The sequence below is a fragment of the Capsicum annuum genome, chromosome 4, assembly GCF_002878395.1.
Source record: "Capsicum annuum cultivar UCD-10X-F1 chromosome 4, UCD10Xv1.1, whole genome shotgun sequence".
In the NCBI taxonomy this organism is placed as follows: domain Eukaryota; kingdom Viridiplantae; phylum Streptophyta; class Magnoliopsida; order Solanales; family Solanaceae; genus Capsicum; species Capsicum annuum.
In genome coordinates, this window is record NC_061114.1 from 27,307,903 (window position 1) to 27,328,065 (window position 20,163).

The 20,163-nt window shown below is 34.9% G+C and overlaps 1 protein-coding gene across 1 annotated transcript; it reads left to right on the plus strand.

Moving 5' to 3' along the window:
• The first annotated feature begins 11,890 nt into the window (after window positions 1-11,890).
• Window positions 11,891-19,927, plus strand: LOC107868138 (glutamate receptor 3.4). Its single transcript, XM_016714732.2, has 7 exons — window positions 11,891-12,092; window positions 12,961-13,315; window positions 14,024-15,360; window positions 17,863-18,140; window positions 18,422-18,453; window positions 18,551-18,960; window positions 19,216-19,927. The coding sequence occupies exons 1-7, from the start codon at window positions 12,081-12,083 to the stop codon at window positions 19,672-19,674; spliced, it is 2,883 nt and encodes a 960-aa protein (XP_016570218.1). The 5' UTR covers window positions 11,891-12,080; the 3' UTR covers window positions 19,675-19,927.
• The last annotated feature ends 236 nt before the right edge of the window (window positions 19,928-20,163 follow it).

Sequence of the window (20,163 nt, forward strand, 5' to 3'; positions counted from 1 at the left end):
TGAGTACAGAAATTTTAGACTCAGGTCATGCAGCTCATGACTCATACACTCATGTCCTATCTTACAGTATGTTCAGCTCACATGATCCATGTTTCCCTCCTAATGATCAGCCAAAATTAGACTATATCATGTATACCCTCAGTTTAGATACTTTGGTGAATCCGTTGGGATAATGTTCTATCCTTTGAGTCTCAGTTACGGAGTCTGTTCAGTAATCAATATTCAAGTAAAAAACTCAGATAGTCCTACAAAACCATGGCTTTCAATTATCAATTACTAAGCCATCAAAATTTAGTACTTCAGTACCAATCTAAACTTAGTTATCAAAAACCAGTATTAAGTCCCAGCTACAATCTTAGTTACAGTTACGGTCTCAATTATTATCTTAGCTACAATCTCAGTCCCAGTCCTAGCCCGGTAATCAAATTGGTAACTCAATTTAGTTTTGAGTTTACTCGACCATAGCGTACAGTTATCAGTCACTCAGTTGTCAGCCTTCCAGTACTTCAATTTACAAGACTATTCCAGAATCGTGTTGTACTCCTAGTGTTGCATTCTCAAATAATACAATTACCCTCAATTCATGCTCAGTTATCTCATGTTACTAAATCAGTCTTTATCTCCTATGCATAATGCTCTATAGTTGCATTCTAGTTTTTTAAGACTAAGTACAGTTCCATCTTGCAGACCCAGTTTCAGCTATCAATCACTCAGTTAATCAGATAAGTTAGTATATTTAGGCATTCGTGCTCAGCGCTCATGTAAATATTTTCAGTAGTCTCAAGTGAAGAAGAAGTACTTCGATTAAGTATAAGTTTTAGTATGAGTTAGATCAATCAGCAAGTAATTCAGTTTAGCGATCGGGCAATAAGTTCGTATGGTGTGGTTTCCTATCTTTCCACCTATTCCTACTATCGAAAATCTCAGGAATGTAACTATTCCATGATAGAAAGTCCTAGTAGTTTTAAGATCAGCTCAATTCATGTATTATGTCTCATTTTCAGATCCCAGATATTCAGTCATGATTCAGTTTGTAGGTGCCCTATGCATCGTCCCAATTTTCCTCAATATCTCAGTTAAGTCAGTATTCTTCTATGGACATAATGTCCCAAGGGGGAGATGCTCTATAACCCCCAAGCTATCATGCCCTAAGCCCTCCAATTTATCCTCGCATAACGAATCCAGTTTAGAATTGTAGGTACCCATAGGTTGGCTCTCTAGCTCTAATATCAGCTGTAAGCTATGTACTCAATGGCTCAATTCAGTTCACGATACCCAGTTCACATCACATGTTACAGACTCACCCATGTTCTCATATTCCCGTTTATGCATGTTTAGAAAGGATCTCGAGATAAGGTTAGAAAATTTCATATATTTGAAAATCTCTCCCATGAAGGGAGTAAAGAGGTTCAGCAGGAAGGGAAAGCTCAGTCCCTGATATGTCAGTCCCTTCAAAATTCTCAGTCGCTTTGGCAAATTAGTTTATGATCTCGAGTCACCTTCAGATCTAGCTTCAGTGAATCTGGTCTTTCATGTCTCCTTGCTTAAGAAATGCATAGGTGAACCAGTAGTTGTAGTCCCTATTGAAGGCGTAGCTATTCAGAACAACCTCTTTTTTAAAGAGATTCCAATCGAAGTTCTTGACTACCTGATTCGCAGACTGAGGAACAAAGAGGTCCCTCTAGTCAAAGTTCTTTGGCGGAATCAGTCCGTTGAGGGAGCTACTTGGGAAGAAGAAATAGATATGCGAACCAAGTATCCTTATCTCTTCTCCACTAATTCAGACTCAGCCCAAGATTATAACTTTCCTTAAGCTTATTTAGTTTCATGTTTAAATTTTAGTTACAAACTAGTTTCATGCTCAGATTCCCATCATAAACTTGGTATCAAATACCATTGCATATTCAGTCATGTGTTCATGCATCAGATCAATCATGTGTTCATGCATCAGACATGCATTGTCCTTGTGAGAAACTCAGTTATCAGAAATCTCAGTCATGTATTCATGAGTTAGTTCATTCATGAAATCATACATCAGATATGCATGCTCAGTATGAATTTCAGCAATGTCAGTCATGTAGTCATCTTCCAGTTGTTCATGTTCAGTTATGTACTTCAGCTTATCGTTTCTCCCATTTTAATAAGTCTTATTTGAGAACGAATATTCCCAAGGGGGAGATATTGTAATACCCAATACTTCTACCTAGCTTAAAATCATCCCAAAAATACTAAAGACTTTCTTTAACATATGAATCCAATTTTATACAATTGGAATTTTCAAGATTTTTACTTTTTATCATGTGGAAAATTGAAAAACCTTTCCTTCGATACTAAATTCGCCCAAATACAACACCCGGGCGAAGATTTAGAGTCATTTTAGTAAGACAGTGTGCCACCTGAGCCATCAACTCGTCACGGAGCATGCCAAAATAGCCATCGTCAAAATCTAGTGGGCCTCCGTGATTATGGCATGTCGCGTCAAGGCTAAAATACAAAGTTGTCAATTTTCAGTGTCTCATCGCGATACCATCGCATCACGATAAGATTCCAGGTCTCATCCAGTATTGCAACACGATTTCACCGTGTCGCGTTGTTAGCCCAGTTCCAAGTTGGAAATTTCCAGTGGCACGATGTGATAGCGCCGCGTTGGGCCAGGTGCCCAAATTGGATTTTCAGTGACAAAAATAAAAACCTTCTAAGGGCAATCGGGTTTTTTCCCATGACCCAGATCAGCCTTTAACCACAAAATTATACCATAAAAACCCTATTACATCACTTTTTCTCACTTTCTCTCAAGAACAAAATCCTTCTCTCTCAAGAACAAGAACACTAGTTCTCAAATTCAAGGGCCAAATCATAAGAACTCTCGATCAATCCTTCCAAATTCATTAACTCAGGTATGCATAGTGTTCATTCATGGATTCCTCCCGTCCATGAAGTCCAAGAACCAAGTTTTAAACTATGAATTATGATATTCATGCTATGTGTTAATTTTGTTCATGTGGCTATTGTTATATGATTCCTAAGTTGGAATCTTTATCTATTTTTATGAGAATATGTTAGCATGTGAGTTGAAAACCATGAATTTTAGTTGGTTATGATATGTTAATTTGATGATTATGCCATGCCCTAAGTCACGCACCCTAAGTGTTTGAAAAAATATCTAATAGACTAGAAATTATGTAATATAGCTCAATTGTAACTTAAGTGATGGATTCATGTTTTACTCTTATGTTCAAATTACCCCCATGCCATTGATATGCAATGTAGATGTTTGTTGAAATGCTCATGATGCTAGAATATGGAATTATGACATTGATTATATGCATTCATTCCACGTACAAGATTATGATAACCATGTACTTCATGAAATCCCCAAGTTATTGTATTATGAATTGTTGATATGGGTCATATGTTCAAGAAGTGTCAAGTCTTGTCAGTTTTATGCTATCGAGTCCTGGGGGTACTTGTACCCGATAATTTAGTTGTATGCCTAGAGCCAGTGTCTTGTTTTCACGACATCCTCAGTTAAGCCACGTTCAGTAAAATTCAGTCAGTCATGTGACTCAGGAAAACTCAGTAAACCCAGTAATTCCAGTAATCTCAGAAAGCTCAGTACTTCAGTAATCTCAGTAGTATTCTTTCAGTCAACGGAACTCAATGAACTCAGTCCAGTTTAGTTTAGTTAATCATGTTCAATGTCTATTCAGATGGGAGTAGGATTTATCACCAAGTGAACCCAAGGATGAGGACACACACACTGACAGTTGAGGGTGTGATCCTTAGAAGCAATCCTTGCATTCCAGAACTATGTAGCCAACATAGGTTGAGACATCAAAACTGTCAGATGAGGGTTGATGAGGTGGATAAACACTGCTAGATGAGGGTCCCACCGTTTTATTTTAGGGACACTGCCAGATGAGGGTCACTCACAACTTGTCCTTGCTAGTAGAGTGGTATTGACACCCTTCCAACTGGGGTTACAAATTGGACCCCAACCTAGCTATATTTCTTTATTTGGGGCATGTCGATTAGATGACTACTTCCCACAGATACAGTTTCATACTCAGTCTCAGTAATAGAACTCACATAGTTCTTCAGATATCAGGACTATCAGATACAGTCACTCAGTACAGAACAAAACTCAACTAGTTTCATCAGATTTCATGACTATCAAACATAGTCACCCAGTTAATAGTATATTAATTATACAAAATTCATGTTACCAGTATTCAAATTTTAGGACTGTCAGATACAGTCAATCAGACCAGTTCTTCATAATCAGAACTGTCAGAAATAGTCATTCCTTTATCTATAATACGACATCAGTTCCTCAATACTCAATAGACTTAGTCATTCAGTATCCCAGTATTAGTACTTAGATATCAAAAAGTCCACGTTATCAGAATTCATGAGTCAGTGTTATCATGATCACAGTTATCGTTACGTATTCATACATGTATTCTCACGTTCATGTTATTCAGTCAGTTAGTATTATTCATGCATATGAACCATTGTATTCATCCCACCTCACTTGCATACCAGTATATTCAACGTATTGACGTATTTGCGCTATGGTGTTTTATACCATAAGTTTAGAAGCACGAGCTCCCGAGCATCATTAATAGATCAGACGTTCAGCAACCAGACTAGCAGTGAGTCCTCATCATTCGAGGATAGCATGGTTATTTTATTACTTTATTATTTCAGTAGTTCGGAGTTAGTTGGGGACATGTCCCATCAACTCTACATATTTCAGACAGTTTAGAGTCTTTCAGACTAGAACATATTTCAGACAATTTATTTCAGTTTTGGGTATTGTTATACCCTATTACAAATATTATTTTATATTCAGTATTAGTTTAGTTTTGAACCTTATGGCCTTACAGCTTATTTTCTGTATAATTACAGTATATTATTTAGTGCTCAGTTATAAATATCAGTCATGGGTTAGCTTGTGGTCCTTCGGGGTCATGAGCACTATGTAACATTCCGGGTACCAGATTCAAGGCATTACAACTATAGACCAATTGGACTCTGTAACACTACTTACATGCTGGTCACCAAAATCATTTTCAACAGACTAAAATCATTCCTACACCAGATTATTGGTCCCAGCCAGGCTAGTTTTATTTAAAATAGAAGAGTTTCTCACAATCCCATCATTGTTCAAGAATTCATCAACCACTTTAACAGAATAAAAGGTAGGACAGGCAGCATGATTCTTAAAATTAATTTGAAAAAGGCTTTTTATAGGGTAGAGTGGTTTTTTATTAGAGAAACCCTTACCCTCTTCCAATTCCCTAAAAATCTTATCACCCTGATTATGTCATGCATCACCAGCTCCAACGTCTCTATACTGGTAAACGGTGATAAGACCACTCATTTCTACCCTTCCAAAGACATTAGGCAAGGAGATCCCTTATCCCCTACATCTTCATCCTTTGTATGGAAAGGCTATCTAGAATAATTAATGATCAATAAAGATCCCATCTCTAGAACCCCATCTCCATATGCAACAAAAGGACCCAAAGTCTCATATCTGTTTTCTGCAGATGACTTGACTCTTTTCTCTAGATCCACCCTTGAGGATAACGCAAACATCATCAATACCCTTAACACTTTTTGTGCTGCCTCAGGACCAAGGTTAAATCATAGAAAATTCAAGTGTATCTTCTCTGGAAACTGCAATATCCAAGTGGCCAATGTCTGCTCCTCTATTCTCAAAATCCATCCTAGCACCAGCTTTGGAAAATACCTTGGTTTTCCCATCATGCATTATAAACCTACTCATGCAGACTTTCAGTTTATAATTGATAACAGGCATAATAGGCTAGCTGGATGGAAAGCCAAGATACTTAATATGACAGGAAAACTATCCTCACCAAAGACACTCTAGGGAGTATTCCCAGCCATGTCATGCAGTACATCCAGCTACCTTAGAAAAACACCAAACTTATTGACCAAATCCAATGAAACTTTCTTTGCGGAACCAGTGCTGAGAAAAAAAAATTCATCTAATCAACTGGTATACCACCACCTCTACCAAAGAGGAAGGGGGTTTAGGCATTAGAAAAAGTTGCCAAAAAGATAGTCATCCATACTAGCTTAGCTTGGAGGATGTAACATAACCCAAATGCCCTCTGGGCCAGAATCCTTTACAATAAGTGTTGTAGACCTCTTAACAAAGAGCTTAAGAAAAGGATATCCTCCAGAACCTGGAATTGTATTAAGCAAGTTTTTCCATCTACAACAACATCAGATGAATCCCACATAATGAAGACAGAATCAATTTCTTCCATGACAAGTAGATCCCTAACCACCAAGCCATCAAAACCTATATTCAAGGGCCCGTTAACTCCTGTGACATTAAGATAAATTTGAAGGATATCTACAGCAATGACACCTGGAACTTACAGAACCTTTTTATCCTGTTGCCTCCTGAGATTTCCAATGCTATAACAACACCTTCATGCCTCATAATATCACTCTCAATGATAAGCTGTATTGGGAAAGGACTAGAAATGCTCTATCAAGACTGCCTATTAGGCAATTGAAGGAAGCCATAACAACAACCACAACCAAGCTAGAACCAACTTCAATTAGATCTGGAAGTTGGCTATCCCTAATAGGCTAAAACCTCCTTCTGGCTGCTCCACCATAAAAGGCTACCTACTAGCAAGTTTCTGCATCACATAGGGATAGTTAGCAACCCTCTTTGTCACTTTTGTGATAACTATGAGAAAGACACTAATCACATATTTTTCGATTGCTCCAATGTTTCCTCCTTCTGGTCTAGATGGTACTTATTAGCTCCACTATCCACTCCCTTGACTTTTCCTGCCTAACTACAGACAACTACGACACCACTTGGGCAAGAATTAAAACCTACCTTACAACCAGTTGCTTTCTTGGGACAAAGTCAAAGAGAGCTCCAACTCTATATCATATTTTCTTACCAGGAAATTCTTACGCGGAAGATAAGATGCCCAGAAAACAAGAAAAAAGAACCTCCACCTCCACAAATTCTGGCCCTTCCATCTCCAGAAGAGACCACCAAAAAAGTTGTTACACCACAGTAAATAACTTCAGTTGCACCAAAGCAACTTCCAAATGTAGTAGCTGACACAAATCAGCCAATATATCAAACCCCAGCTGATTATGCCATGCCAGGATTACCACAATATTTCATAATACAATCAAGTACAAATCCAATTTCAATTTCCAACACTAAGAAATTGGCTGATTTGGTCGACGAAGAAGACAAAGAGTATCAAAATAAATAAAAAAATTATCTGTCATCAAGCAAATATATGTTTAGAGACAAGGTTTTGTCCATCTTTTTGTAAAACAGATTTCGCCGCTTTATAATTAATCCTTGGTAAAAAATTTTGATTTAACAAATCAGCTTGAAATTTTGAAATGCATAACACAGTTGCTAAAATTTCTTTTTGGATAGTAGGATAATTTTGCTGAGCTTTATTCCAATGTTTGGATGCAAATGCAATAATATATTCTTTGTCATGTTTCTTTTGTTTTAAAATGCCACCATAGACTATGTCTGATGCCTCTGTTTCAACTATTTTGAATGTAGAGGGATCGAGGAGGGATAGGCAAGGGAGGTATTTTACCTTTAATTTAATTTCTTTGACTACATTGGTATGAATTTGAATTCATGGAGGAGGAGGCTTTTTTAACCTGTCGTGGAGAGGTTTCAACAGATTGTTGATCCCAGAAATAAAATCTACAATCTAATTAACACATTCTAAAAATCATTAAAATTGAGTTTTATCAAGAATTTGATCGGGAAATTTGTCAGCGAATTAGATGGATCTCTAAATTGGGGTAATAGTACCATTGCAGATTTTTTGGCCGAGGAATCTGATATCGATTTGAAAAAGATTATACTTAGTTTTGGATAAAACTAAGTCATTATCTTTGATGATATTAAAAAAGACACACAAATATTTAAAATGTTGATCAATGCTGGTGGAAAACACTAAAACATCATCAATATACACGAGGATGAATTTTGAAAAAAGATTAAAAATGTCATTCATTATTTTTTGAAATTTGGAAGGAGCATTTTTTAGGCCAATGGGCATTACGTTCCATTCATATTGCCCAAATGGTACTGTAAAAGCAGTTTTATAACTATCTCTTGGATCAATTTGGATTTGCCAAAATCCTGATTTTATATCAAACTTGGAAAAAATTACAGCAGCATAAAGCCGTTGGAGAAGTTCCTTTTTATTAGGAATAGGATATCTAATCCATCGGAGGGCGGAATTGAGAGGTTTGTAGTTGATAACCAAACGAGGGGCTCCTCATTCGATTTAGGAGATTTACTTGGCGAGATGATCTATTTTTGGAAAAGATCATTGATTTTCGTCTGACAATGGATTGTTAGCTCATGATTCATTTGAATTGGACGAGATTTGGTAGGAATGATTTTTTCATCAAAGTCAGGCTCGTAAGGAATCCTAACCATATGTTTTTTGCGATTCCAAAATGCTGTAGGCAGGTTAGCGCAAAGCTCCTTTTCAATCTTTGTTTCTAAGGCCCTGACCTTAGATTGAAGAGAAGGTTCTTGAAGTTATTGCTCAAGTCTTCGGAATGCAATTTCTTCTTTGAGAAAATTGAGGCCTCTTTGTTTATTAGAGTGGATAAAATTTTCTCAATGGGCGGTTTGTTAAATGGGAGAAACATATTGTTGGCTTCAATAGTTATTCCCGTATGAGTAACCTTGAAAGGAATTAAAGTTTCAATAAAGGGGGTGCCTAGTATTAGAGGGATGGTTATACAGGGGTGCCTAGTATATTCTTTATATTCATTGATACAACTGTACTTGTATTTGTATTTTAAAGTTCGCTATTGTATTTATATTTTATAGTTCATATTTGTATTTATATTTTATAGTTCACACTTGTATTTGTATTTGTTAGTTTGCACCATTATTTATATTTTATATAATTCGCATTTGTATTTTAAAGAACTGTTTTGTATTTACATTTTATAATTGGCTGCATATTATATTGGATTATATTTATATTATAAAAAAGGAATCTTTTAGAAATAGCGACACTTTGCTATAAAACCCACCTTTCATAGCCACATTTTACATAATTACCATTTATAGTCATTGTATTCGATTCAAAACCGTTGCATTCACTTTTACTCAGTGGTCTATATTCATAAAAAACATAAATACACTACATATTTAGTCTCGCCAAAAATACTACCATTATTTTTTTTCCATTTTTATTATTTTTTTTCTTTTTCGTGTTTTCCCCATTTTTTCTTCTTCTTTTTTCTATTTTTTCTTATTTTTATTTTTTTATTTCTTTCTTTTTGTTTTATTTTTTTTCTCTGTTTATCTCTAACTTCTATTTCTCCTTCTTCTTTTCTTTTCTTCTTTGATTTTTTTTTATCTTCTTTTTTGCACTGATTTTCTTTATCGTTTTTTGTGTTCTATTTTATATTTTTTTATTTTTGAAAAATATGTCTAGTCAAGCACATATCATGGATGATAACGTAAATACAATAATTGTTTATTGTATTTATAGTCATTCGTCATTTATATTTTTGTATTCATTGATACAATGTATTTTTATTTGTATTTTAAAGTTCGCTCTTATATTTATATTTTATAGTTCGCATTTGTATTTGTATTTTATAGTCCGCACTTGTATTTGTATTTGTTAGTTTGCACCATTACTTATATTTTATATAATTTGCACTTGAATGTTAAAAAACTGTTTTGTATTTGTATTTTATAATTTACTGCATACTATATTGGATTATATTTATATTAGTTTTATTGTGTTTGTATATTTGGATTATATTTGAATTATACTTGTATTTGTATTCTATTTTCGTCGATACCTTTTTATTTGTAAAGAATTATTTTGTATTTGTATTTGTAAATTGATTGCATATTGTATTTAGTCATGACTATATACAATTTATCATTTGTATTTGTATACAAACAAGTAAATGCATTAATTGTATTTTTTTTATTCTAAAATATCACTTTATCTAAAATACAAGTAAATGTATTTACAATATTTCTATACAACTTGACTATAGTCATTCAACTATAAATTTTTATCCCAGAAAATCACTCAACTTTAGTCTTTACTTCAAAAGTTACCAACTATGAATTTTTATCCTACAAAGTTACTTAACTTTGATCTTTACTACAAAAGTCACTCCACTATCATATTTGTATTCAGAAAGTCACTCAACCTATTTAATTATTTTTTTAAAATAAAATTTATTTATGTGAAATTTTTATTTACAAAAAATATAATAATTAAAAAATAAAAGATATTCCTTTAATGACCGTTTTATCCATATTCTCCTAAATTAATATCTCTCCATCCGCTTTCTCATTTTTCTTCTTCTTTTCACTTTCTTCTCATAAATTTTTCGATAAATCACACATGATAATATAGAAATTAACAATTAAAATTATAGGAAATCGAATTACTACCATATTTTATATTTGTAGAATTAACAAAATTGAAAGAAATGATAAGGGATTAGAATAAACTTTTTGATTCTGTTTTTATATAGAAAAACATTGTTTGCATTTTAAAAATTTCCAGTTGGTCATCTTTGATCATTTACGGTACCACAAATGATATAAACTTAATCGTTGTATTTTATTTTTGTTTTATCTTTAAAAAGGAAAAAAAACTAAAGAGGAACAAACGAAGAGAAAATAAAATAAAATAAAATATCCCGCACTTTCCTTTTTTCTCCTTTTTAGATACTTTATAAATTTATTTTATTTCTCTTTTTTTGCCATATTTTTTTTTTGAAAGATAAAATAAAAATAAAATATAAATATAAAATATGATAGTAATTCAATTTTGAACAATTTTAATTGTCAATTCCTAGATTATAATGTGTGATTTATGAAAAAAATTATGAAAAGAAAGTGAAAAGAAGAAGAAAAAACGGGGAATATGGATAAAACGGTTATTAAAGGGATACCAAAATTTTATTTTTAAATAGAAATTTCACATAAGAAAATTTTATTAGGGGAATATGGATAAAACGGTTATTAAAGGGATACCAAAATTTTATTTTTAAATAGAAATTTCACATAAGAAAATTTTATTTTTTAAAAATAATTTAATAGGTTGAGTGACTTTCTGAGTAAAAATGTGATAGTTGAGTGACTTTTGAAGTAAATATCAAAGTTGAGTGATTTTATTAGATAAAAGCCGATAGTTGAGTGACTTTCTGAGATAAAAACCATAGTTGAATGACTTTTGAGATAAAGATCAAAGTTGAGTGATTTTGTGAGATAAAAGTTCATAATTGAGTGACCATTTGAGATATTAACTCTAATTTTATTTAGTACCCTTCATTTTAGTTTGTTTATTTTTCTAGTTCATTTTAATGAGTATTTTTTAACAGTTATTTAAATTTGATTATTCGTACAACATTTAAAATTATAACATATTTTAATATATAATATATATCTTTTAGTTTAAAATTAATTTTTTTAAAAAGTACTATTAATTTTATTAAATATAATATTAAATTAAAATCAAATAAATAAATTAATATTTTCTCCATTTCATAATAAGTGAATTGTTGGAGTATTTTTTAGTGTTCAAAATAAGTGAATGGTTCACAATTCAAGCCAAATGTTGGAATTTTTTTTCAAATTTACCTTTCATTAAATGTGCATTGAGAATGGTGTATTATTATTAACATTTTGAAATTTGAAAAGGATAAAAATGGTGTATTATTATTAAGATTTTGAAATTTGAAAAGGATAAAAATGAAAAAAACATGATAAATTTATGTTTTTTTTTTAATATGTATGTCAAAATTTAATAATTAAGTTATTTTGAAACGGAGGGAGCAGAACAGGGTCGAAAAAAAAGTCATTCTTTACTGAGCTTGCAAGAATGTACCTAGACTTTATCCAAATCTCCTTCAAAGCTGCTCTTCACTTGTTCCAATTTAGTCATTGTTTCCTTTTCCACAAGTGACATGTGTGTCCATGATATATATGGCAAGACTCATACAACTTTTAGGCTGTATTGTTGAATTCATTAATGCATTTTCAGGTAATCCTCTTTTAAAACCACCATTACTTTATATTATAAGTATTATATTATATTCCCCTATCATTTGCTTTATCCCTCTTGTTTATTCATCAGTCAACATGAATCCCAAAGGCAAACTGAACATTTTGCACCCCCAACTTCTTTGTTTATTTAATTAACCTTGTTCTTTTAATTAATCAGTGTACACATATGTGTAGCTGACTATACTGGTTGACTTGTTGCCTAATTGAACTGTCTAGAATTATATGTATACATTTTTTTATATTGATTAACTTGTTTAAGCTTGTTTTTAGGGTGATTTTTATTCTTTTTCAATAAAGAATCAAATCATAGTGGAACAAGTTCTAGGTGCAGAATAAGTGCTGTAGCTTTGATATTTTAGGTTCAGAATATTGTACTTTTGTGATAAATTTTACTCTTTCTTGGTCATTTTCTCCGTTTTTTCTTTTGGATATGGGGTTGAGATTTTCAAATTAGGATAACTGCTGACAGCAATGGGGCATCTATCTTCAGATTCTTGCTGTGAGGCTCACATTGGAACTCTTTATTTTGTCAAGTTCTTATCTTTTAAGGATCCTTCCTGACAATCTTGAATTTGTATCTCCTAGATTTGGGATTTAAGGTTCAATATTGCACCTGCTGTTCCATTTTGCTCTGTAACTGGATATTTTACTGTCATTTCTTTTTCTTTCTGCAACCCTTTCCTCAATAACTTCACTTTTTGAGCTGGCGGTCTTTCGGAAAGAGCCTTTCTGTCCCCCAATAGTAGGGGTGAAGTTTGCGTACATTTTACCCTCCAGACCCCACTTGTGGGATTAGTTTGAGTATGTTGTTGCCAGTGTTGTATTAATATTGAATATGTTGATAGGAGCTTGGGTTTTTGGAGAAACAGTGGGGTGAATTGATCCTCAGCTACTTGCTGGCAAGTAAAATGGAGGCCAGAGTGAAGAGGAGAGCATTTATCTTGTTGGTTTCATGTATATGGGTGCCTATGGCAGTTCTTGGTGGGACTGGGAATGCCACTGTCTCTTCCCTTTCTAGGCCTAAAGTGGTGAATTTTGGAGCTTTATTCACAATAAATTCAGTGATTGGAAGTTCTGTAATACCAGCCATTCTAGCTGCAGTTGATGATGTTAATGCTGATTCGACAGTACTCAGTGGGACCAAATTGAACGTCGTATTGCAGGATACAAATTGCAGTGGATTCATTGGCACTATTGATGGTAAAGGCTTTCGTCCACCATAATTTGTTGTCCGTATTAAAGCAAATTAAGTCTCATATTTAAACTTAATTCTCAGCAGTATTGGCGTCCACATCCATAAAGGCGGCTTACAATAGACCCTTGTGGTCCGCTCCTTCTCCAGACCCCACCCCTAGCGGGATCTTTAGTACGGCTACCTTTTTTTATTGGCGTCTACATAATATCTTATGGCCAATTTCTTTAACTTCAGTATTATCAACAAATGCACTGTTCCCTGTTTTATGTATAAATTTGAGACTACGATGTGCTCATTCAATCTAATTCCCTTGCTTAACTAATTTGCATGTATATAAGGGGGTGAGGCATTTCTTTTCTACTGCTTCCTTAGTTTTGAAACATTGTGGGCCTGATGGCACCAGGGAGAAGGGTATAATGGAGTATACAAAGAGATTTTTGTAAAGTGCAAACTATCACGAGTGGATTTAGACTAGAAATGGACCATGAAGTAGTAAGTACTTTCACTGTTAGGAAATGCAGAAGCAGGGTTTAGTTCATGGTGTGTTTCAAATTTTTGAATAGTTCGATTTCTTGATAAACGATTGCTTACCTTTGTCAATACCATAATCGATGCTCGTGTTCCCATAACATTTTGGTTATTTACCTTACCCGTATCTATTGCTTTTATTCCTGTACCTCTCTTAATATTTGGCAGACATACTTGCTTTGCAGCTTTACAACTGATGGAGAAAGAAGTAGTTGCTGCAGTGGGTCCACAATCCTCAGGAATAGCACATGTCATTTCTCATGTGATGAATGAACTTCGTGTCCCGCTATTGTCTTTTGCAACTGATCCTACTCTTTCCTCTCTTCAGTACCCATATTTTCTTAGAACTGTCACAAATGATTATTTCCAGATGTATGCTATTGCTGATATGGTTGATTATTATGGATGGAAGGAGGTTATAGCTATATTTGTTGATGATGACAATGGTAGAAATGGGATATCTGTGTTGGGTGATGCCCTTGCAAAGAAGCGGGCCAAGATCTATTATAAAGCAGCCTTTTCTCCTGGAGCTACTAAGAGTGATATTGATGACTTGTTAGTCAGTGTGAACCTTATGGAGGCACGAGTTTTTATTGTTCATGTAAATCCCGATACTGGACTATCATTTTTTTCGAAGGCACAAAGTTTGGGAATGATGAGCAGTGGCTATGTTTGGATTGCTACTGATTGGCTTCCATCTGCCTTGGATTCATCAGATTCAGTTAATAAAGATACTATGCATGTACTACAAGGGGTTGTTGCGCTTCGCCAGCACACTCCAGATTCTGATCAGAAAAAGACATTTGCATCTAGATGGAAAAATTTGAAGAGTATAAAAACTTCAAGGTTTAATTCATATGCAGTCTATGCTTATGATACAGTTTGGTTGGTTGCCCGTGCTCTTGACCTTTTCTTCAAGGATGATGGCAATGTTACTTTCTCTGATGACCCCAGTTTGCGTGATACCAATGGAAGCTCTCTGAATTTGTCATCTCTCCGAGTTTTTGACCAAGGACAGAAACTACTCCAGATACTTGTTGGCATGAACTTCACGGGTCTAAGTGGTCAAATTCAGTTTGATCCTCAGAAGAATTTGATTCATCCAGCATATGATGTTCTGAACATAGTTGGAACTGGATTGCGCACTATAGGTTACTGGTCAAACTATTCTGGTCTCTCTGTTACAGCTCCAGAGGTTTTATACACAAAGCCGGCAAACACTTCAACCAGTAACCAACATCTATATAATGCTATATGGCCGGGAGAAACTATAAGACGACCTCGAGGATGGGTGTTCCCCAATAATGGAAAACCCCTCAGAATTGCCGTTCCTTTCCGTGTAACTTTTGAAGAGTTTGTGAAGAAAGACAAAGGACCTTCAGGGGTGAAAGGATATTGCATTGATGTGTTTGAGGCTGCGATAGACTTGTTGGCTTATCCTGTTCCGCATGTCTACATTTTATACGGAGATGGAAAAAGAAACCCCTCGTTCAACAGCATAGTATATGATGTTGCACAAAATGTGAGTACTTGCAGGTTTAATAACCTAGTATTTCTGACAAAAATACTCAGCTTCAATATCTATGCATCACGATTTTTGTGATGGAAACACTAACTAATTAGTAAATAAGGTGACTACTATTTTATATATATGAAATGTGATAGAGATCTTGATGCTGATTAGAGTTATCATAGTTCTACATAGGGTAAATGAAAGAGATAATACATAAATATGACCCTAAACTTGACACCAAATTATAACTTTGACCTTAAACTTTGATAGTGCACAAATAGGACCTTTAACTATTCAAAACCTGAACAGATATGACCTTCGATTTTGCAACCCCATGCGTGAGTTTCACTCGCGCCTACGTGGAAAGGTAATTCAATCACACGGTGCCACATTGTTAAAAGGGATGATTTGGAGGGAGGTCATATTTGTGCAGTTTTGAATAATTAAAGGTCATATTTGTGCACTGTCAAAGTTTTATTTTTTGTGTTAAATCGACGTCGTTTTTATTATTATTATTATTATTATTATAATTTATTTATTTATTTCTATAGCAGCAACACCTAGCTTTTTTTTTTACAACAACAACAACATATCCAGTGTATTCCCACCTAGTGGGGTCTGGGGGTAGAGTGTATGCAGACCATACCACTACCTCAAGAGAAGTAGAGAGGCTGTTTGACCCCCGGCTTAGGACCAATAACAGTATAACAAATACAAAAAGTAGGCGCATATAAACTAGTATGGTACACAAAACAAACTAACCGTATAACAAACACAAAAGATAAGTGCATAATAAACTAGTACGGGATGCAAAAAAGTCAACACCACTAGCTCCAAACTACAGCCACAACACTACGAACCAGAAACTCCAGACCCAAAGGAGCACTCTCCTATTACTACCTCCGCGCTCCCACTCCCTAACCCTCTACCCTAATCCGCGTCCTCCACACCTTCCTATCAAGGGTCATATCCTCTGTAAGCTGTAATTGCTCCATATCATGCCTAATCACCTCCCTCCAATATTTCTTCGGTCTACCTCTAGCCCGCCTAAAACCATCCCTAGCCAGAGTCTCACAGCTCCGCACTGGAGCATCAGGGCCCCTCCTCATCACATGCCCGAACCAACGTAGCCTCACTTCTCGCAACTTATTCTTCACCGAGGCAACTCCCACCTTCTCCCGAATAATCTCATTCCTCACCCTATCTTTCCTGGTACGTCCACACATCCATCGCAACATTCGTGTCCCGAACAGCCACTAGCAGGGATCGAACTCACGCAGTAGACTTAAGGAAGCACCCAAGAAGAGCAATTAACACCACTGGGCTATCTAAGTGCCTTGTTTCATGTGGTTCAACATTAATATATGTACATAAATATAGATTTTCTACCTTATATATACAACGTAATTTTTTTCCCGAGGGGTTCGGGTGAACCCCATGGCAACCACGTAGGTCCGCCCCTGCGTTAATTTAATAACGTTAATTTAATAATATTTTAATAACGTTAATTTAATATACTACTACTACTATCCTTAATAACGTTAATTTTATACCGTTTTATTAAAACTATAATTTTTTTATTATTAGTATAGTTTCATATTTAATTTAATATTTAAATAGATTATATTTAGATATATTATATAACTTAAATTCGCCCTCTGCTTTATAATATATATACATACCCGTGCGATTTTTTCGTATGAGGCTGATCCACCTAATTAATAAATCTTCAATATTGCTCTTTTTCCGCAATGACAAGAAATTAGATGCCATTTTCATCTTTGAGCCAAAAATAATGAAAAAATAATAGTGAAAAGTCATTTAAAAGTCATATTTGTGCAGTTTTGAATAGTTAAAGGTCATATTTGTGCACTATCACAGTTTAAGGTCAAAGTTATAATTTGGTGTGAAGTTTAGGTCATATTTATGTATTATGCCCTTAGATTTTAAGCTGAACGCGCCCAGTTTTGCGTGTTGAATTTGGTGCCTAGTTTAGGATCATATGTATTTTCTCTAAATGAAATATGCATGACCAAAAGTGCATTTTGTACTAATGTGAATTTGTCAAACAGCTGCTTATGCATAACTTAAATGTTTGATTCAGTGGGATATTAACTGACATCTTTGTGACTGTTGCTAAAGCAATATAACCTAGTAAGTTCCCAAAATATGTAATTGAACTGAAAGGTTGGTCAGTTGCAGTTACGAATACATTTAGTTATTGAGTAAACTCGTTTAATAAAATTCTTAAATACCTATAGGGAGTCACATCCAAGAAAATTTAGTTTCTTTTATGTATTCATTACCAATGTAACATCCTGTATCTGCCTTCAAGTAAGAACAGTTGTGTCCTACTTAGTATCTCTTGTTACCGAGCTAGAAGCTAATCGAAGCATGCTTCAACCAAATAATGTTGTTTTTTCTGATATCAATCCAAGCATCTGTGGGGTAATGCATAAAATAATGAAAACTTTTCTTAGAGCACTTATCAGAGTTCATTTTGTTTGTTAGAAATATGATGCAGCTGTTGGGGATATTTCAATTACAACAAATCGTACAAGGATTGTGGACTTCACACAGCCTTACATGGAATCTGGACTCGTTGTAGTTGCTCCCGTCAAAGAGATCAAATCCAGTCCATGGGCTTTCCTTAGTCCATTTACAGTTCAAATGTGGGGTGTAACGGGGGCATTCTTCCTCTTTGTTGGATTTGTTGTTTGGATTCTTGAGCATCGGATGAATCCTGAATTCCGCGGTCCACCGAGGCAACAACTCGTTACAGTGTTCTGGTTAGCACTTCTTACTGCTACAACCTTATGCTGCTCTTATGCTGTTTAAGTGCAAGCTTTTCTTGTCTGTTCTAGTATGAAGCTAATTATGATGGGAGTTTGCATATTGGAGAGCCTAAATTAGAGATGCACCACAAAGATTTGGACTTTTGCCTTTGTACAAATGGAATTCTGATGGCACCGTTAATATTGAGAGGATCAAGAAGATCCTTTCTTTTAGCAAATCATTTTGTCTGTACGTGTATATTAACCCTGGTACTAATATCCCTTTTTTCTTTCAGGTTTAGTTTCTCAACCATGTTTTTCGCACACAGTAAGTAAATCCTCCTTGAACTTTTCTACCAAAGTGCTATTATGATACCTAGATCTTACTGTGCATCTCTGACACTCTCCGTTGTGAATGAAAACAGGAGAGAACACAGTGAGCACCTTGGGACGCTGTGTGCTGATCTTCTGGCTCTTTGTGGTTTTAATTATCAATTCTAGCTATACAGCTAGCTTGACATCTATCCTTACAGTGCAGAAGCTGACTTCGGGAATTGAAGGAATTGACAGTTTAATCTCAAGCCCTGATCCTATAGGAGTCCAGGATGGGTCATTTGCATACAATTATCTCATTGGGGAGCTACGTGTTCCACAATCACGGCTCCGAATAATAAAAAGCGAAGATGAATATGTCAGCAACCTCCAGAAATGTCCACAAGGTGGTGGTGTTGCTGCCATCGTCGATGAGCTCCCTTATGTTGAGCTATTTTTGTCTAATAACAAATGCATATTCAGGACTGTAGGGCAGGAGTTCACAAAGAGTGGCTGGGGCTTTGTAAGTATTTCCCTTGCTTCGCTATGCTGAGTAGGGCAGACAGTTCGCCATAAAAATTTATTTACAACTTACAAAAGATCTAAATTTCCTTTCACCCCCAACCCCAATAAAGAGGAACAAAGAGAACTCAATCAAAAATTGGAATAGGAAAAAAATGAAAACTACAACGTATTATGTTTTTCTCCTAGTGATACTATACTGAATGCACTGGCAATTTGATCTACTTAAAAGACTGATCTTAACGTCTTTGGTCAGGCATTTCAAAGGGACTCTCCTCTGGCTATTGATTTGTCAACTGCTATCCTTCAACTGTCAGAAAATGGTGAATTACAAAGGATACATGACAAATGGCTATCTAACAATGGATGCTCTTCACAAAACAACCAAGTTGACGACACTCGGCTTTCCCTCAAGAGCTTCTGGGGCCTGTATGTGATCTGTGGTGGTGCTTGTCTCATTGCTCTTGTAGTGTTTTTCTGCAGGGTTTACTGTCAATTCCTCAGGTATGCCCCCGAGACAGAAGAGCCCGAGATCAGTGAACCTGAATCTGCAAGGTCTAGTAGGCGTACCCTCCTGTCACGTAGCTTCAAGGATTTGATTGGCTTTGTTGATAAAAGAGAAGCTGAGATAAAAGACATACTCAAACGTAAGAACAGTGACAACAAGAAACAGATAAGTCACAGCTCAGATGTGCAACGGAACTCCCCTGCTTAATATGCTCTTGGGTTGGTGTTCTTTTGTTCATTTGCCCTTATGTGTATGACATTTATAATTCCTTTTTAAGAAACTTATTTTGACATATAAAAGGCCAGGTAGATTAGAATGAAAATGTCTTTGTAGCCTATTTAGTAGGTAAAGAAAATGGATGAAAAAAAGATGGATATATTTTGTATAGATGTACGTTATAGAGGGACAATTGTATCTCCAAAGTTTATTCATCTATCTTATCTGGGTACGGTTGTGTTGATTTTTAGTAAAAAAATGAATGATCTTCCTTTCTTTTTTCCTTGTATCCCAAGGTGGATCGGGATTTAATGATGGAAAAAAATATATAAAATAACATACTTAAGTATTAAATTACAAAAAATAGCAACACTTTTATCAAATTACATTTTGTGGCATATGTATTTGTATTTTTGTTGCAACAGTTTGCAAAAGCACAAAATACATATCGATTATAAGGATAGTAAAAATCATATGTAT

What these genes read in the sequence shown, in the direction of transcription:
- LOC107868138 (XM_016714732.2), top strand. An exon ending in CAACTCGTTACAGTGTTCTG is followed by an intron (nt 18,141 to 18,421) that starts GTTAGCACTTCT and finishes TTTTTCTTTCAG; the next exon opens with GTTTAGTTTCTCAACCATGT. An exon ending in CAAAGAGTGGCTGGGGCTTT is followed by an intron (nt 18,961 to 19,215) that starts GTAAGTATTTCC and finishes GTCTTTGGTCAG; the next exon opens with GCATTTCAAAGGGACTCTCC.